The sequence below is a fragment of the Pezoporus flaviventris genome, unplaced genomic scaffold, assembly GCF_033815535.1.
Source record: "Pezoporus flaviventris isolate CSIRO_AGI_PZ_B2104156 unplaced genomic scaffold, CSIRO_AGI_Pfla_v1 ptg000050l, whole genome shotgun sequence".
NCBI classification, from domain to species: domain Eukaryota; kingdom Metazoa; phylum Chordata; class Aves; order Psittaciformes; family Psittacidae; genus Pezoporus; species Pezoporus flaviventris.
Genome location: NW_026892598.1, coordinates 5,035,055 through 5,052,515, shown reverse-complemented (window position 1 = coordinate 5,052,515; position 17,461 = coordinate 5,035,055). Strand labels below are relative to the sequence as shown.

Genomic DNA, 17,461 nt, shown 5'->3' with positions numbered 1-17,461 from the left:
GGAGCAGTTGTTTCTTTCACTCATGCATACCACATCCTGACCGTATGAAACACTGTGCAGGAAGTTTATAGAAAAATTAAGTCCCAGGTTAATTAAGAATCACTTTTACCCTGGGATGTACTCAAAACTGAGACTGCATAAATTGGCTTGAATAGTTTGAACTCTACAGAAAACATCAACAGTCCTACTGGATAAAATCTTCAACTACAGCCACTAGTTAATTTAAACTGATCGATAGTGCATAAAACAGAACCGAGGCACCACAAATACTCTGTCAAGGCACTTATTGCCTTTAGATTTCCACAGTGTAGAACAGATCACCGGGAATGACCTCCACAGCCAGGAATTACACTCCAGTTCTGCACTTGGGAAAAATAGGCCCATTCAACTCTGCAAGTCTTCTCTTCCTCACTGAAAAAGAAGAAGAGGAATCAGTCATGGCAACGGGAAGACATGGATGGCAGGCTTGGCTTGCCCGCTGCGGAAAGGAGCCGAGAGACCTACTTTCTGCCAGGAAAGAAAGCGGATAGCATCAGCTTCTGAATTCCTGCATTAAGCAGCAGACACAGCCTTACACAGTTTAAAATCAAGGAAGATAAGATGAAGTTTCCATCCCTGTGAATTCTTGGGGCCAGAAGCTACTTTCAGCCTTACCTCCCTTATTCTACAGTCAGTTGTAGTTCACACAGTTTGTAATGTGACTGTGGCCAAAGCATCACCTGATGCTAACTGATGTAAAAGCAAGAGGTGGATGTCACAGTTTTATCTTTGCTAGTTTTTCTTAATTGCCCTTTCAAATGAAAAGAAAATAAAATTATCTTTTTTTCTTATCCTAAGCCTTCAGCCTCCAGCCCTCTGATCATGGTTATCACAGTCACAGCAGCCTCATACCTACTAGTAAAGCTGATGTACAGCTCTGAGAGCTACACTCACAACTTTTCAAGAAACATGTAAGGAAAAAAGGGGAAAAAAAGGTATAAAGGAATGGAGAAGTTAGCTTATGAGGATGAATATAAAAGCCTTCATAGTTGGTTCATACAGAGCATCTCAGAGAACAGAAGCTGTGAGACCAAAATCAAGTTCTGCCAGCATCAGGTGATGGTAGGCAAGAGCACTGGAGTGGAGCGCAAGCAGAGAGCTATTGATGATAGGGAGGAAACTAAAGTTTTTCTGTACTTATACATTATCCAGGTGTAGAGCTGAGATGCTATTGCCAGAGACCATCTGATCAATGAGTATGAGCTGCAAACAAGAATCAGATCAGACAAAAAAATGCAAATCTTAATAAAGGCAAATTTGACAACTGTTACCTGGAAGGCAACTTGTGAATTCTTCCCTTTAACAGCAGGAACAATAAAACAGTAAACAGCAGGAACTGGATTCAAATCTTCCAGCTGATTACTTTGAATGCCAGGTGCTGCACAGTCATTAAAAATGTTGCTCTCTTCAAAAGGACAAAAAATAGCCAGCCTTTCCTGGTGCAGCTCTCTAGTGACCAGGAATGCAGCCACAGGCAGAATAAATGTGCAGTGAACCATAATACTGAGTATTCAGTGTGGTCCCTGAAGAACTGGCATATACTCCTATGTTTGGCCATGTTTCCGAGGAACACAATTCTTCCTCAGGTACAGAAAGGGTATCTGCAAACTTCTGCTTATTTCTCCCAGATACATTGTCTGCCGGTGCTGAGAAGTTTGGTGCTGTCAAGTCTGTAAGCAGCATGGCTGGTCCTGAATGTTGGCTGCATTCAGTACTGCTCTGCAGGACTGATTCCCAGCGCTCTACAGTAGCTTTTAGCCAAGCAGTGGAAAGCCCCTGCTGCATGCATCGGCTGAAGTGGCAGTTTGCAGACTTGCCCATGTTTCGCTTCATAAGCAGTTGCCATCACTTCATTGAGGGTATAAAGATAACTCAAAGCCATGTGGCTTCCCACCTCTCCTTAGAAACACTTCCCATTTGTTTTGCCGAAGGGGACGGGCCAAGGCCCGCTACCTCCAAAGTTCAACTCTACTACTTTTCATCTCCTTGTTAAAGTGGGAATGAAGCTACAGGAAGACAAGCAGTTGGCAGGAATCACAAGTGCTGGCAGCTCATAATCCATGTGCCATATGCTGTATCATGTGCTGTGCCGAAGCACGTTAGCAGCTCTCACTCCTTCCCAACAAGACCCACTGTTACTGCCAAAAACACTGCTTCTGGGAGATCTAGCTGTCCAGTGTCTCCAGGTTTGGACCACAACCCTTTCCAACAGCAGCTGCATTAGGGAACCAGTCAGTGAAAGCTGCTTTCCTTCTCGAGAGGCAAGGCATCATCACACCCTTCAAGAGGTGGTTCCTAATTCAAGCGCATCCACCAGGGCTTTCAAGCCAGCATTTCTGCCCTTCTCCCACCAGGAACTGCCCACAGGACCTTCCTGTGCCCCCTGGCTTGCAGCCCGACTCACCTAGGTCATTGTTATTCATCATGGCATTGGAGGCGCGGAGCCGGGGACCTTGCTGAGTGAAATGGTACCCAAACTTCAGCAGGGAGGTGTTCTTTTCCAACATGCTCGCAATCTCCATTTCTACTTTGTTGCCCAAGGGCTGGCTCTTTAGAAAACAGAAAAGCAAGCTGGTCTTGTCAGAGAGCGATTCAGAATAAGCACTTTTATCTGCCATCTCCATCCTTTCCCTCCCTCTTTAGACCTGTTGGTCCATCTGGCATTCCTGACTTGGAGCTGGTGAAACAAACCACTGGCCTATTCTTTGTACAACCAAGTGGCTCCAACTGCAGCAGCAGATGTTCCCGTAAGTCCTCTTGCCCAAAGACTTGGACAGATCTGCAGCTAAGAGATGTCTGGAGAAACTGATTTTGAACTCTCTGTCACCTGCCCCTGAGCTCCCTGTAGCTCAGCTGCTTTTTTTTGTTTGTTCGTTTGTTTTTAAACCCCATGGGTTTACTACCACCCCATAGTCCCCGGGGGACCTAAACGTGCCACAGCACCTGCTCACTGCACACACTGGAGCTCTCTTTCCATTGTACATTTCAGTTTTACTAAACATTAGTTAAGTCTCTGCAAGAGCTCAGAGCAAGGTGTGATACTGGAGAGGTGTGGACAGCTGCATTACCACTCTCCAGGGAAACGCAAGCACCATGGGAAGCTGATAACTGTATAGTAGCAGATGCTGCCCAGGAACTGCAGCAGGAACAAGGGGCTGAAACATCTTCAGTGCAGCCTGGCAGTGGTGGTGGGCTGCCACCCTCCACCTTGACCAGCCACTCAGTTTCCTGCACCCAGGACACGTTCATTTGGTCACAGCTCCTGCTGGCACAGGCTTTACCTGGTTGTCAATGCGCAGCTCTACTAGAGAGGTGTTGCCCTGGAGTGCTTCCACAACAGCCAGGATCCCGGACCCAGAAATGAAGTTGGATTCCACATTCAGGCTCTTCAGCGTGTTGTTGACTTTCAGCATTTCTGCCAGTGCCTGTGGGCAGAGGGGAGCAGGAAGAGCTGGCAGTGAGAGTTAAGGGGTTCAGCAGCAGGGGTTCAGCTAACCTTGCCTCCAGAGGGCATTGTGATGACCCCACATGCTGTGCAGTTTCACCGCCACCAGATGGGAGAGCTCTGTGTAGAGCGAAAGGGATTCCTGAACATGAGCATGTGGGAGGCCACAGTGAAACCTTGTATGGAAAGACCCTTAGGGCCACCCCAAGAAGCAGCAGTCCACACCTATGAATGCCCTGTGACAGCTTCACCTCTCTAAAGCCAGCATGGTGATGGCAGGGATGTTGTCCAGCTTCATCCCTGCCTCCTTTCTGCACTGCTCGTTCTGTGTGGGGCTGAGATACTTCCTATCACAGCAGGCACAGAGAAGAGCATCTGTCTTGAACAAGAAGGGATTCCCCACATCCAAGTTATCTTCCCAAGTAGCATCACAACCATATTAATCACTTCTGCTTCCCTCAGCAGGTAAGACCAGAAGAGGGCTGGCACACTCCCACCCCGCCCTGTTCTGATCTGACATTTCATAAGCTGCATGGGAGCACCCATCTATGCCATGAAGCAGAAGGACCAGCAGGTAATGTCCAAGTAGCTGGGCTGGCCTGTACATATTCACACAGCGCTTGGCTCCTGCACAGTGTTCCAAGGGCCCTCAAACAGCATCAGTGCTGCCTGCACAAGCTCCTTCCCCAGTCCAGAGTGCCTGAAATACTGCGAAGGCTACACCTGCCCTCCAAAAAGAAGGGTTTTTCCTAACAGGCAACTTGTGTGCACGTATGTGTGTGGAGGTAGGCAGGGTGAAGAAGACCAAAAATCAGTTGCAGTGGTGCTGGAGGTGTGTGCAAGGATGCAGCTTGGAATGCAGCAAGAGGTACAGGCAGAAAGCTGAGCACCTCCCTGCATCCCTACTGATATTTAAGAAAGACCACTTGCAGCAGCCAGAAAGACCCTTTATCACCCACAGAAGAAATGCAGTCCTGCTTCTGCATAGGTCTGCACAAAGGAATATATGAAAGAGCTGGAGTAGACGCGTGCGAAGGGAGGGATGGTGTGCACACAGCAGTGTATGGCTTTGTACCAACAGAAACCATAGGGGTGGCCCTGGTGTAGGATAAGAGACACACTGCTTTTACAAAGTGCTACTAGGAAGTCAGTTTTTGTCTCCCACCTGCCTTCTGGGAGTTCCTTGAGGACAAATATGAGACGAAATGGGATTAAACAATTGCGTCCTGAAACCTCCACACGTCTGTCCCAAATCTCCACAAATGTCCTGTCTGTCGCTGGCTTTCACTAGCACCAAACATCAGAGGCGCGGAACATGCCAAACGTGATGTGAGGTGCAAAAGCAGTCAGTAACTCCAAAAATACCTTGCCCAGGAACAGCTCCTGTCACAACGTTAAGACGATGAGCCAACGGTACTTACGAAAGCAACAGGATCATTGCTCCGTGTCCCAACTATACTGAACTTCTTCACATAGGTGTTATTTTTCAGAGCTTCCGCAAAAGCTTTTAGAGTTGGTATGGGAATATTCTGTGAAAAGAAGTGCAGAAAACCTGTTAGGCCATTAGCCATATGAAGAAACGTGATACACTTAGATGATACTTTAAGTTTCTTACCCAAGTCAAATCACCAAATGCACAGAAGTAATTTAAGAAGGGGTCGATAAATGTTCTTACAAGTCCTGTTCCTATAATCAGTGTTGCCTAAGGAGCATGGCAACTTCTTCCCCTCTCCAATGAAAAAAGGCTGAGAGAGTCAGGATTGTTCAGCCAGGAGAAAGCTCCAGCAATACCTTAGAGAAGCTCCCAGTGCCTAAAGGGGCTGATAAGAAATCTGACAGGGGACTTTTTACAAGGACATGTAGTGACAGCACAGGGGGGGGATGACTTTAAACTGACAGAGGAGAGATTGCGATGAGCTCTTAGTCAGAAGTTCTTCTTTGTGAGAGTGGTGAGGCGCTGGCACAGGTTGCCCAGAGAAGCTGTGGCTGCCTCATCCCCAGCAGTGTTCAAGGCCATGCTGGACAGGGCTTTAACAGCCTGGCCTAATGGAAGTTGTCCCTGCCCATGGTAGGCGGTTGGAACTGGATGAGATGTAAGGCCCTTTCCAACCCAAACCATTCTGTGATTCTACAATTCAATTTCCCACTCTGCTGATAGCTCACTGCTTTGATTTGAAGCTACAGTGTCCCTGCTGTTTAATTTAATTTCCCAGAAACTCATCTACTTAGGAGCACAGGTGCTGTGGAGATGTATGTAACTAAGATCCATGAGCCTACAAAGTGCTGTTCTTGCACTTTTTAATACAGATGACAGCACTAAGCAATATTAATGTCATGTTCAGGAAAATTTCCACTTACGGGGCTTGATCCAGAAAGATATGAAACCATCTCCTTGTAAGTACAAACCACAGACACCTCTGATTGATTGCTTTACACAACTTCTTTCAGGCTAATGTATCTACGCTGCTTATTCTGGTTCCTGCAAAGTGAGTATTTTTCACTTATCCAGCGCTCCAGATGTCCTTTTCAGATGCACAAATTTTTTCCTGTCTAAAATTTTAAGTTTTATCCTCACTTTGGAGTTCTTGCCACACCATCGGGATCTCACTGTGTGGAATCACGTATAGTCAAAGCCATAACACAGGGGCCAGCAGTTTACCATCTCTACTGCTACCCAGCTCTCCAAACCGTGTCCCAAAGTCATGAGTCCAACATACGCAAAAGTGTCTCCCTGCCAGATCCTCAACCTGCTGTCCTCAAGGGACCTTCAGGGTCACTAGCCAGAATCAAGTACACTAAAGTAAAAATCTTTTCCTTATAGGAAGGTGCAGGTGGCATGGCACAAGTGTTTTTAATGTGCATGTGCAATTAACCACATTCTTGCTATTTGAATATGTCATCACCATTCAACAGAGCCCATGGGATGGAGGTCCTGGAGTCAGGGGGGACAGATGGAAACTGTATTTTTTAGCATGTGTATGTGTCCCAGAGCCAACTAAGAATTGGTGCCCTGATTTGCTTTCTACAAGTAGTACAGGTGTCCCAGAGAACTAATGGGTGGGAGATGGACGGGGCTATCTGCAAGAAGGGAGGTTTCTTCATATTGTCATTGCAAGTGTCAGGATTTTTCCTTCTTCCCCACACCATTTTATCTTAACATAAACAGCCCCCTGCCCCCAAAACGTGCCTGACTGAACTGCTAAAGCAACCTAGAATGCTTTTAACCAGACAGGCTGGAGATGGGTCTCCCAGACTACCCTAAACACAGCTTGTCTCTTTCAGGCACCTACAGGAGTCCTCCTGCTACCAACCCCAAACCGTTGCCCCACAGCAGGTAACAATCCCTGTTGCCCAAAACAGGGATAGGAAGCACTGGCATTCCTTGTCTGGCTACACAGTGTTACAGTATCACTGTGCAGCAAAAAAGACTTGATAGACAGAAGGCAGAAACCAAGTATTTGGTTCTGTTACTAAGGAGAGTAGGAAGGAGCAAATACCATAATATTGTTAAGGTTGACTTCCTCAAGGTCAGGATCATTGCTTTGTATTAGTTTCAGAGTTTCTTCTACATCTGTTGAGTTTGGTTCCTCATCAGGAACTGGTTTGTACTGTGTGGGCTTAATCACACCTGCAAGTGACAAGCAAGACATGTGAAACAGAAAGCACCCTGAGCAGCAGCATGGTCTCTTCCAGAAGCAGTGCTGGGAAAGGGAAGTGTGACTGGACACAGATGCAAAATGAGAGACTGAACAAGCATTCATCAGCTCCACCTGTGCTCACGTATATACACCAATGCTGCCTGTCACTGGGGCCAACTGGTGCAGGACAGGGTGCCTGCTGCTAAGTGCTCTCTGGGTCCAAACCTGGGTGAGGGAGGACATGCAGCCTAAAAATAATTCCCACTTTGCCTCTGCTAGCAGCTTCAAAGCCAAATGCTGCAGCCTGCTGACACTCTAAATCACTTACTGTTGAGCCCCTCTTTGTTCACGATGGTGGTGCTCCCCAGTGCCTCATAGTACTGTTGATTACTCATCAAGGTGTGCATACCAAGGATGGCTACAGAAAAAGAGGAGAACATGAGTTACTACGGGCTCCAAAGCCAGGAAAAGATGCATACATGCTGTGCTTCCTGTAGTACATCACCTTTCCCTGGACAAGCACAGAACAACATACAAAGGAGGGACCAAGCCTTTAAGCTGTCATAAATACACAACAGGGCTCAGATATGCTCCCTTGTTTATTCCAATGTAGCACAATTCATAGGAGAAGAGGGCCATCATCTTGTGAACAACAACCAGACAAACAGCCGAGGCTTCTCAGCAGCCAATTTGATTCAGCATCACACAAAAACAGTGAGGGGAAGACAATAAAACACTAAAATTGCCATAGGTAGGATTTAACCTAGGGGGTCCAGTCCAGCAGGAGCCCACGCATCCTCATCCCCCTTGGGCACGTGCCACTCACTGTGACAGTCAGTGTGTGAGATGCGCTGCTTCCCATGCAGAGCCAAACCGACCCCTCAGGCAGCAACATACAAGGTATTGACTGCCACCCAAAGCATGGCAATGCACTCTATGTTTTTACTCAACAATGAGCAGGGCAGTGGTGGTGGTGTGCTTTGAACTGATCTGTGTAAGCTTGGAAGTTGACAGTGTAAGAAGCTAAAGCTCTGGTGGCTCAGACAAAATGCAGAAAGTGATGGTATGAACAAAAGTCAAAGATTGTAGGCGACCAAAAGCTGAACTTCTGCCAGTTTGTGTACCTCAGGCTTATAGCTGCAAAACCAATACGAAAATGCACAAGGGGATCTGCTGACATTCGTGCCAGCTGCAAATGGGCAGTGGGAAGCCAATGGCTTAGAAACATTCGAGCAAAGGGTCTGTTTTAAAAATAATTCTGCTACTCACAAGAAGCTCATGTTTGAAAATAAACTGGCTTTTTAATCAACCTTTCTTTTACAGCTATATGACTTTCTAAAGAAAAATGCAGACATGTGAACACTTGCTATAAACAGACACATTTGAAGAAATCTTGGCCTCCAGATGTGCACAGTGGCTAAGGTAAATAAAGGACATAACTCCCTAAAATTCAAACATGCCACCACAAAGGCGCTTTGCTTTCCCATGAGCTGCTCCTCTTATGCTTGGCTGGCATCAGTCTATCACTATTTCCTCAATGCTTGGCCAAGAAGGGCCAAGAGTTGCAGGAGAAGGCTATTCTTGAAGCCCATAACATGAATGACATCTGGTATGGTGTCAGCTCGCTGTAACTCCAGGTCTGGGTTGCACAAGCAGAACAGTCGGCAGCAAAGGATGTGAACAAACACCACCATCCATTCCCTAGCACATCCCTGACTGGATTTTACAGAGCCCAGCAGCCTCTGTCTCAAAGTTTGAGTGAGGCTGGGCACTTTGGGTTTGCTGTTTGTGTTTTAGCTGGACCCCTTCTCTGCCATGTACTCAGAGATAAAGCTTTCGGGAGTGCAAAACAGCCCACAGAAATCATTTGCAGGCTCAGCATTTTGGGGACACACATATGCCCCAAACACAGCTTACTCTGACAACAGAATCTCTCCACCAGACAGGACTGTGGACAGAGGGAAGGATCTGCTGCTATGACCATGCAGGGTTTTGTGGGCTAGAGCTTGTGCTGGTAGACAAAAGAGACCTGCTGTTTGAAAGCCTGGTTCTTGCTGTGTATTATTCAAAAGAGCTCGAGGAGAATTTCTGCCTCCTCCAGCTGACCAAAGACCCAGGAGACCTTCCAGGTCCTGATGGGAGCCACCCACAAGACCTATCCGACTGGCCTTGCCAAAGAAGGGATCCAATACATCATGGCTGACAATGAGCCCTGCTAAATGGGCAGGAGCAAAACGAGCTCCTATAAGTGAGCCTTGCTAAATAGGCAGAAGCAACACTGCCACTGTCAATATTGAGATTTCAGCACAGCCTATATCTCATCAGTTCTCCTGCTGCCACTTCAAGTGCATTCTCCCAACAACTGTAGAACAAGGTGCCCCAAAACAGCATTTCTTTGTGAAAATAAGTGCTGCACAGATAAGGAGTTTAGAAAGGCAGATTTTATAGGACAGGGCTTCACAGGGCTCTAGAAGTACAGAGCAAAACCCAGAGATGCAGTGCGTGGCCAGGGTACATATGTTGGATGCCTTAATGCAGAAATGCATTTCTAAGGTGGAATATGCTGTTATTATGTAGAAGATGTCTAGTTGGGGTGGTTACTCTACAGGCTATCTTACAGACTTCTGGCAAGGAGGATACTGCTAGGGAGTATGGAAGTTTGAAGGAAATGGAACTGGAAGAAGAACCAGTAGCACTGAAATACTCATTGACTGCTACACCAGCAGGGATGCGTGAGCTCAGTAAAGCACCAGGAGGTTGTGCTGGTCTCGGGACAGAGTCAATTTTCTCCCTAGCAGCTGGTACAGTGCTGTGCTTTGGCATTAGTCTGAGAGTAATGCTGAACCATGACAGTGGTGTTCACATGCTCCTTTGGCTAAGACATATACAATCCCAGTCACAGAGCTAAGTCCACGCTACTGGCTTTGGCAAGATACCAGTACTGTCATCTCTGAAGTGGCAGAGCAAAGAGGCTTGCAGGAGGTCACCTCCATTCAGACAACAGTGCCAGAAAAGCAGCAATGGGACACTGCTTGAACCTGCCTAGCATGGAGGTGTAAGCCCCTCAGGTAGGTAGGGGCTGTGCCCATCCTCGCCTCATTGAGCCTCCTGGTGGAGAGCTCACTGTCAGGGCTTGAATGGGGCACCTGAAATTGCTCTGCCACCATCTCCAGCTTGCTGTGCATTTCAACCTGCTTCTCAGTCATCAAGTGCACCAACCTTTCAATGCTGGATTCTCCTACCTGTGAACTAACACTCACAAATCTGACTGACCGCACAAATCGCAATAAAACCATGGCTTTACAATGAGCTGGAAAAGCTTCTTAACAAATCACATCCCTGAGCATCCATTGCAGGTCAACTCTAACCTGACAGCTCTTATAATAGGTTACACAAGAAATCCACATTCTCACTGGGTCTGCTTGATTGTTTCCCAGAGATTTGGCTCGAAAAAAGCTATGCTCCTGAAGGTGGTAGGCTGCAATTTGCAAGATTCAGTCAGCAAAAGAGATTAAAAAGCACACTCTGTTCCCTTGATAAATGCCTGGTTGATGAGGGGAAGGCTGTGGACACTGTCTGTTTGGACTTTAATAACGCATTTGACACTGTCTCCCACAGCATTCTCCTGGAGAAACTGGCTGCTCATGGCTTGGATAGGAGGACTGTGGAGACAGTGTTCTCACAGGAGAATGGATAATTGGTACGTAAACTCTGAATAATCCTGAAAGATACAGCAAGGCCGTGAGAGGCCCAAGGAAGCTTAAGCAAGCAAGATAAGAAGATGTAATGAGAACTGTGGACTGTTGGCAAGCTTTCAAGGTCAAGTTCCCACACCTGTGCTTAACCAAGTATATGCTAGTTGCAAAGGGTCTTCAGGACATGTATCCAATCATAATATGCCAAATCACTGTAAGTGAATGTAAGAAATAGTATTTAAGGGGTTAAGGCTTTGTAATAAATGGCTTTTTGTCTGATCATATTGATCTCTGACTGAGTCCATATATTTTCTGCGGCAGAGGACTCTTTCCAAACTTTACTGGTTGGAAAGTGGTTGGATGGCCTGTCTGAAGAAGACTCACGGGGGGCCTTATAGCTCTCTACAATTGCCTGAAAGGAGGTTGTAGTGAGGTGGGGATCAGTTTCTTCTCCCAGGTAACAAGTGATAGAACAAGAGGTTACAGCCTCAAGCTGTACCAGGGGAGGTTTAGATTGGATATTGGGAAACATTTCTTCACAGAGAGGTTGCTCAGGCACTGGAACAGGCTGCCCAGGGAAGTGGTGGAGTCACTGTCCCTGGAAGGGTTCAAAAACCATGTAGATGAGGCCCTCAGTGACATGGTTTAGTGGTGGTCTCGGCAGTGCTGGGGTAATGGTTGGACTGGATGACATTAAAGGTCTTTTCTAACCTAGTTGATTCTACGATTCTTCTCTCTCCTCAGCTTTGGTCTATGCTGCTGATTAAATTACAAGAGCTGAGAGTACTTTAAACACACACTTCTCTTTTTTTTAACAAAGAAATAAATCCTGTCCAAACTTGCCAGCATTCAGATTAATGGCAAAATGTTCAATGGCTCATTTACCATGAAAGAACAAACAAAAAGAAACTAGTAGCCAAAAAACTTTTTGACTCATGTGAAACTATTTTACCAGCAATGTCACAGAGCTCTGCATCAGAGGCATTAGCAAGGGCTTCCTCCAGTTCCGGCTCCAGGGTCACACTTTCCAAAACAGGATCCATCGGCTTCTGCTTGGGGATCCAAGCTTTTCCTATAAATGCAAAACAAGGTCACTCTCAGTATAGCTACAGCACCTGTTTTACAATTAGCTGTGCAGATGCATTTCCGTGGGTGAGATCTGCACAGTGGAAAGGACGGGGGGCACAAAGACCTAGAGAAAAACTGGAGCAGACACTGAATCCCTTCCCATTAGGCTGGCCTGAGTCATGCTGAGGTGTGAGCAAGGAGGCACGTGCCAGACACCTCCAGCGGTGGAGCTAGACTTTTTCACCAGCCCAGAGGCTGCACCTACGAAAGCCTGGCAGTCCGTCTGTAGAGGACAATGATGATTCAACACACAGCAGTCAGAAAGCCACGCACAGCTCGACCCTGGACTTCACCTCCTTGAAGGCTGCATGAAAGGGATGGAGATTTGCCAGCTCTCACATGGACCAGAGAGGCCAGGGGCCTGGGGCCAGCACTGTGCAGCATCGGTCCTGCCAGGGAGACAGCTCCTGCTGCTAACTCCAACCACATGGAGACTGGGCAGATGATACATCAGTCAGAAGAGGGTGGAAAGGAGGTAGTGGAGTATGTCTGGCAGCAGGCAGGGATGGCAGCCCGGCAAGCACACGGGGTACAAAGAGAAGCAGGTTTCAGGCAGCTCATTGAGCTCAACATTAGGACAAGGGGGGGAGAGAGACACAGAGGGCATGTCAGATGGAGACCTCCATGCTCTTATCTCCCAGAACAGTAACAGGTCAGAGTTGCAAAGCAACAGGTACAGCTTTTAACATAAAGCTGCTTGTTTGAGGCCCTTTTCTATGAAGGCCTGCCCATCTGGATAAGGGGCTGTGCAGCAAGTGGCACAGTTCCAGTCCAGCTCTGAATGCCGTGGGCTCCTGTCAGACCCCATGCCCAGGATGATCACCAGGCAAGCCACAATGCTTTCTCTGCCAAAGCTGGCTGCATCCCAAGGAGTTGTGGGGCAGCGGGAGTGGTTCGCAGCACTGCATGCAATGCTCCCAGCTCTCACTGCTCACAGTGCCAGCGGGTGGGCAGCTATATTTGTGAAGGTCTGAGATTTAACAGCGGGGCACCTACCTGCGCCTGTCCGCGCTGCCACAGAAGAACACACAGGATGAAGCTTGTGGTGTTTCATACCACCACAGCAGGGAGCAGTCTGTTGGGTAAACCCATCGCTGCTGCAGGGTGGGAGGAGGGATCCCAGAGCAGTCCCCTCCCCTGAGATAATCCAGGATCACTGCAGAGAGATAGCGAGCGCAAAGCTCTCAGCCTGGCATACCAGCCAGGACTATTTTTGTCACCTTCTGAAACCAGAGTCAGCAGCACCAAAGGGGAGAAAAAAAGATCCTGCTGCTCAGGGATGTGCAGAAACAGAAGGGGCTAAATTTAGCCTCAAGGAAGAGGAAACTGTGCTTCAGGCTCCCCTGCTTTGAAATAGAGGCTGCTATAAACAGCCATCTCCTGCCTGCGCACTACCGCCCTGATGAAGAGGGCAGCAATCTGCCTCCTGGGACATAGCTGCTCTAACAAAAATAGTCAGTGTCATATGTGCCTGCAACTGCCAGGCACCTTCTTGGTACCCTGCCTGTGAAGGGCTGTTACCCTCAGCTCTGCCTTGGTGTGGGGACCCAGAACCACTGTCCCACTGGACATGTGGCTCAGCAAACTGCACACCATCTGGTCAGTTCAGCAAGGAACAGGAAAAACAGGGCAGCTTAATTCTGCCATCACACAGCAACTCCTCTTGACATTTCAGCGCCATTGAAACTTACGGGGTTTAGTTGTAGAAAGTTTCATATCTCAGTCATGCTTCATTATGAGTTTGAACTTTAAATTAATAGGTGCATTCAAACACAGAATTATATATCATATTGCAGCGTGTATGCACGTGCCAACTCCTACCCTGTCCAGCAGCATGGCCAGGGAGAGCACCTCCCATGGCAAGCTAGTAAATCACCCTTTGAACTGCAAATGCGGTGATTTATTTCCACAGCTGTGAACATATAATTTGCTACCTCTGTTTCACAGTCACTGTAAGTAATGTCTTCACTCAACTGTGTGTTACAAGTAAAATATATTTAATGTGTTTGAGATCACATCACATTGAAATATGATTAGCTCAGACCAGGAGCTGGAGGCTGAAAATGCCTGAAATACCTTCACCTCCTGCTGAGCGCTGCTATTACCTGCTGGGCTAGGGTATGCTTGAAGTTGCTAAATCACTCTTACTGATAGCACTCAATTTACTTCTTTCAAGGAAAGCGCTTTTCTTTTTTTTTCTTATTCTTGCCTTTTTTTCCTACAATTACTACCTCCAGTTTTATTAAATGGACAGATTTAACACAAGCTCTTTCACAGCAAGCTATGTGGATCAGTAAGGAGGCAGCTTTGAGAAACACCACAACTTGGAAGCATGCTCACATGCTTAAATTTTAATGCACCTCTTTTTGACATGGGGCAACTAGTAGTGAGAGCAGCACGCAACCAAACCTGCCACAGGGAGATCATGGTACAAGGGGAGACAACAGCAGAAAAAGGCTGCTGAGAAGCTCCTGGAACCCAGAGGCAAGGATTAGACTGAACCATGTCTCACATCAGATGATATTCAGAGAGCTAAGAGGAGCAGGAAAGTCCTTTGGATAATACAACATGTCCCAGGACAACAGGAAAAGATGCCAGAAGAAGAGGTAAGAGACGAGGCAGAGCAAACCATTTTCTCAAAAGCCCCAGGACCACAGAGTAGAGGTGCAGGGTATGGTGCAGGGAGACAGAAACATGCAAACTGCAGAAGACTTGGAAATGGGGCTGGGGTTGTCAAGAGGTGATGAAGACTAGATAGGAGCTGTTGGGATCATCACAGCTGAGGGGAGCTGTGGGGTTTCTCTATAACAAGATAAAGTTCAGAACGTAAGGATGGGGGATGAAAGGTAGTGCTGGAAGACAGAGTGCAGCCTCCAGAGCTCACAGGGCAGAGGAGGAACAAGAGAGGACAGAAGAGGATGTCTGCCCCAGAGCCTGACACAGCTGCAGTGGGATGGGGACAGAAAGAGGCTGCACAGTGGTACAGCCTTTGTCCATCACTTACCAGATGGTACCCAAATTAGCAAGCACATCAACCTCTTGGACACACCCGAGTTTATCAGCCAACATGGGCTGGAACTAGACAGCAGATCCACCACCCCAGTGGTGTCAAAATGAAGTCCTGCTTAGCAATGCTGGTCAGGCACAGCCCTTTTGTTGTGCACGCATTGTCCCTTCATCACAACACACAGAGTGTGGTGCAAAGGATGACCATACCTCTCTTTTCACCCGTGAAAGGAACCAAGTCTTCTCTGTCTTTAACATCCTTTGCTTGCTTTTCTAGGTGGGCCATGAGTTCCTCCCTTTTGAATGGGCCAGTTGGCGGTTTTTGTGTCTGATCCCGCTGCCTGAGCCCTGCTGGCAGCAGTGCGTTCTGGGCAGAGAGGGGAGAAACACAGGTTATCTCTTCAGGCCTCATCCATCAAACCCTCTCCCCTCTCCAATTTCCTTGTCCTTCTGCGGAAGGTTATCCTGATCTAACCAATTCCCACATAATTTAAAACATGTAATGCTCCTTCCCCCCTACCATTTCCAATTCTGGCTCCACTGCAAGATCTCCATGCTGCCAAGTGGGTGTTTCTCCACAACAGCAGCTTTCTCTGGGAGCTCTCAGTCATCACCTCCTGCTATTCCTAGCCTCTTCCCCACCCTCACCATTTCTGCTGCCTCTTCACAACAGCTACAGCATCAGAACCAAGCTGCTGCACTCAAGTGGTCTTCTCCCTATAGGTGCATGCCAAAGGGCCCACATGCCCCATGTGTCCAAACAAAAAAACAGTTCAGGGAAAGCCATTGTCTCCCACAGAGCAAAGCAGAGAGCTGAGGTGGTCTCCTCTCCTTCATGTCCATCACAAAACTACAGAGAAGGTCACTCCATTCAGAATAAAACCCCTGCAGACCTCAGCCCTTCTGCAAACTGCCTCATTATTCAGTCACATTAGACTCCATGGGAAGTTGCTTTGTGCTTGATACATGTGGCACGTAAGCACCTGCTTATGTGTAAATATAGAACAGCCTTAATGCAGTAAGACTGTTCCCAGATTTGGCACTAAGCATGTTCTTTAAAGCTTTGCTGGATAGAAGTCAACATTTACTTTTTAAGACAACCAAGGTGATTTTGAACACCACACTGATCTTTCCATGTCTGCCTAATAAAAGTAACTCATTATAATTAAAATTTTTATCAGTGAAAACCCTGAGAAGGACAGTGACTAATTGGAAGCAATTAGGCTTGCGCAACCTTAGGAAGCAAGAGAGAAGAACTGCGCTAATGCACAAGGAAGGAGGTGTAGGAAACAGCTTGCTTCCTCAGGCTTCATGCTGCGAGGGATGAGCATGCAATATCTGTGCTTTAACTCCTGTACTCAGGCTATGCCTGCAGTGGCAGATGTTTTTACCTTTACGCACCCTTCGCTGCACACTGCCTGACTCTGCGTCTTCCGAGTCAGCTGTAACCAGCCCATCAGCCCATGCATACACTTAGTCCCAGGAGCCAGCCTGCTCCTCTTAATAATTTTCCTGCGTTGCAATTAAAAATACTGATGATGCAACCACCACTGCCCATCATTTCACCCAGGAACACTAACTGCTTGTGGCAGGAACAATCTCTCACTTGGCAGTGCCCAGCCTCATCATCTAACGTTGCCGTAATACAGGGGCCTGCCAGTTGGCTCTGTGCATCCCCTGCTGGGGCCACAGGACCGCTGCCTCCAAACAGCTTTCATTGCTTGGCATCAGCACACCCAGTGTTTGCATATGTGTAGCTCTTGCTAATATTGGGAGATTGCTAAAAAGCAGTTGCCCCTTTTTGCAAAGCTCTGGGATTTGGATTTCTGCCTAAATGGAGAAAAATACAGAGTGTTTGAAGTTTGCCATGAAAATAACCTCCAAACAATCCACAAATCCCAAAACATTCCTTCCAAGGTGGCCTGATCAGAAGCAAGAGATCCTGTTCCTGCAGGTTTACCACGCTGCACCAGTACTGGCTTACACTGGTGCTGTAAATCACAGCAGAGCGTGCAAACTGGGGCAAGGGCAGAGGAGTATCACAGAAACAAAGTCCCAAGTGTAGCCTGTGCTTGTGATAGCAAAACTGCTGCTCACCTGTGGCCAGTCTCCTCCATCCTTGCACTGAGTACAGACTCTGCACAGGATCCCACTTAGATACAGATTACTAGTTCAGCCCATTCCCCTACAAATACAGAAATGTGTCACCTAGAAATCCCATGTAAAAATTACTTACATCAGGATCCAGCTCTTCCAGTTCATCCTCTAACTTCCTGAGCTCCTCCTCTGTCAGAGCTCCAAGGATCTTGTCTTCATCCAGGTCTCGGTATTTTTCTAGCTCCTTTCTGTAAGACATCTTAGAGGAGTCTCGTGAATCTCACTTTTATGCTGAAAGAGGACCTGAAAAGAGCACAAGAAGCATAACACTGAGTACATGAAAGACGACACGGTGGCCCATCTGGCTGGGGAATGCCAAATACCACAGAGTTGCAGAAGATTTATGTCTAAAG

The 17,461-nt window shown here is 47.3% G+C and overlaps 2 protein-coding genes across 2 annotated transcripts in view; both read right to left on the bottom strand.

The window, feature by feature from the left end:
• Positions 1-267: 267 nt before the first annotated feature.
• On the bottom strand, positions 268-17,307 carry TMOD1 (tropomodulin 1). The gene is made up of 9 exons (XM_061468766.1): positions 17,188-17,307; positions 15,162-15,318; positions 11,770-11,889; positions 7,451-7,540; positions 6,982-7,112; positions 4,906-5,013; positions 3,321-3,464; positions 2,444-2,588; positions 268-411 (listed from the first exon to the last, which is right to left on the bottom strand). The coding sequence occupies exons 1-9, from the start codon at positions 17,305-17,307 to the stop codon at positions 347-349; spliced, it is 1,080 nt and encodes a 359-aa protein (XP_061324750.1). The 3' UTR covers positions 268-346.
• The window catches only part of LOC133277143 (tudor domain-containing protein 7-like), a 53,908-nt gene continuing 53,660 nt past the window's right edge, over positions 17,214-17,461 (bottom strand). Inside the window, exon 16 of the mRNA XM_061468755.1 lies at positions 17,214-17,351. Coding sequence (XP_061324739.1) covers positions 17,335-17,351 — 17 coding nt within the window. The 3' untranslated portion in view covers positions 17,214-17,334. The remainder of the gene's footprint in view (positions 17,352-17,461) is intronic.

Excerpts from the sequence above, each read along its gene's own strand:
- TMOD1 (XM_061468766.1), bottom strand. The coding sequence starts at position 17,307 with ATGTCTTACAGAAAGGAGCTAGAAAAATACCGAGACCTGGATGAAGAC. Across the intron at positions 3,465-4,905 it reads GCAATGATCCTGTTGCTTTC|GCACTGGCAGAAATGCTGAA; the intron begins GTAAGTACCGTT and ends CTCTGCCCACAG. Across the intron at positions 2,589-3,320 it reads AGCTGCGCATTGACAACCAG|AGCCAGCCCTTGGGCAACAA; the intron begins GTAAAGCCTGTG and ends TGTTTTCTAAAG.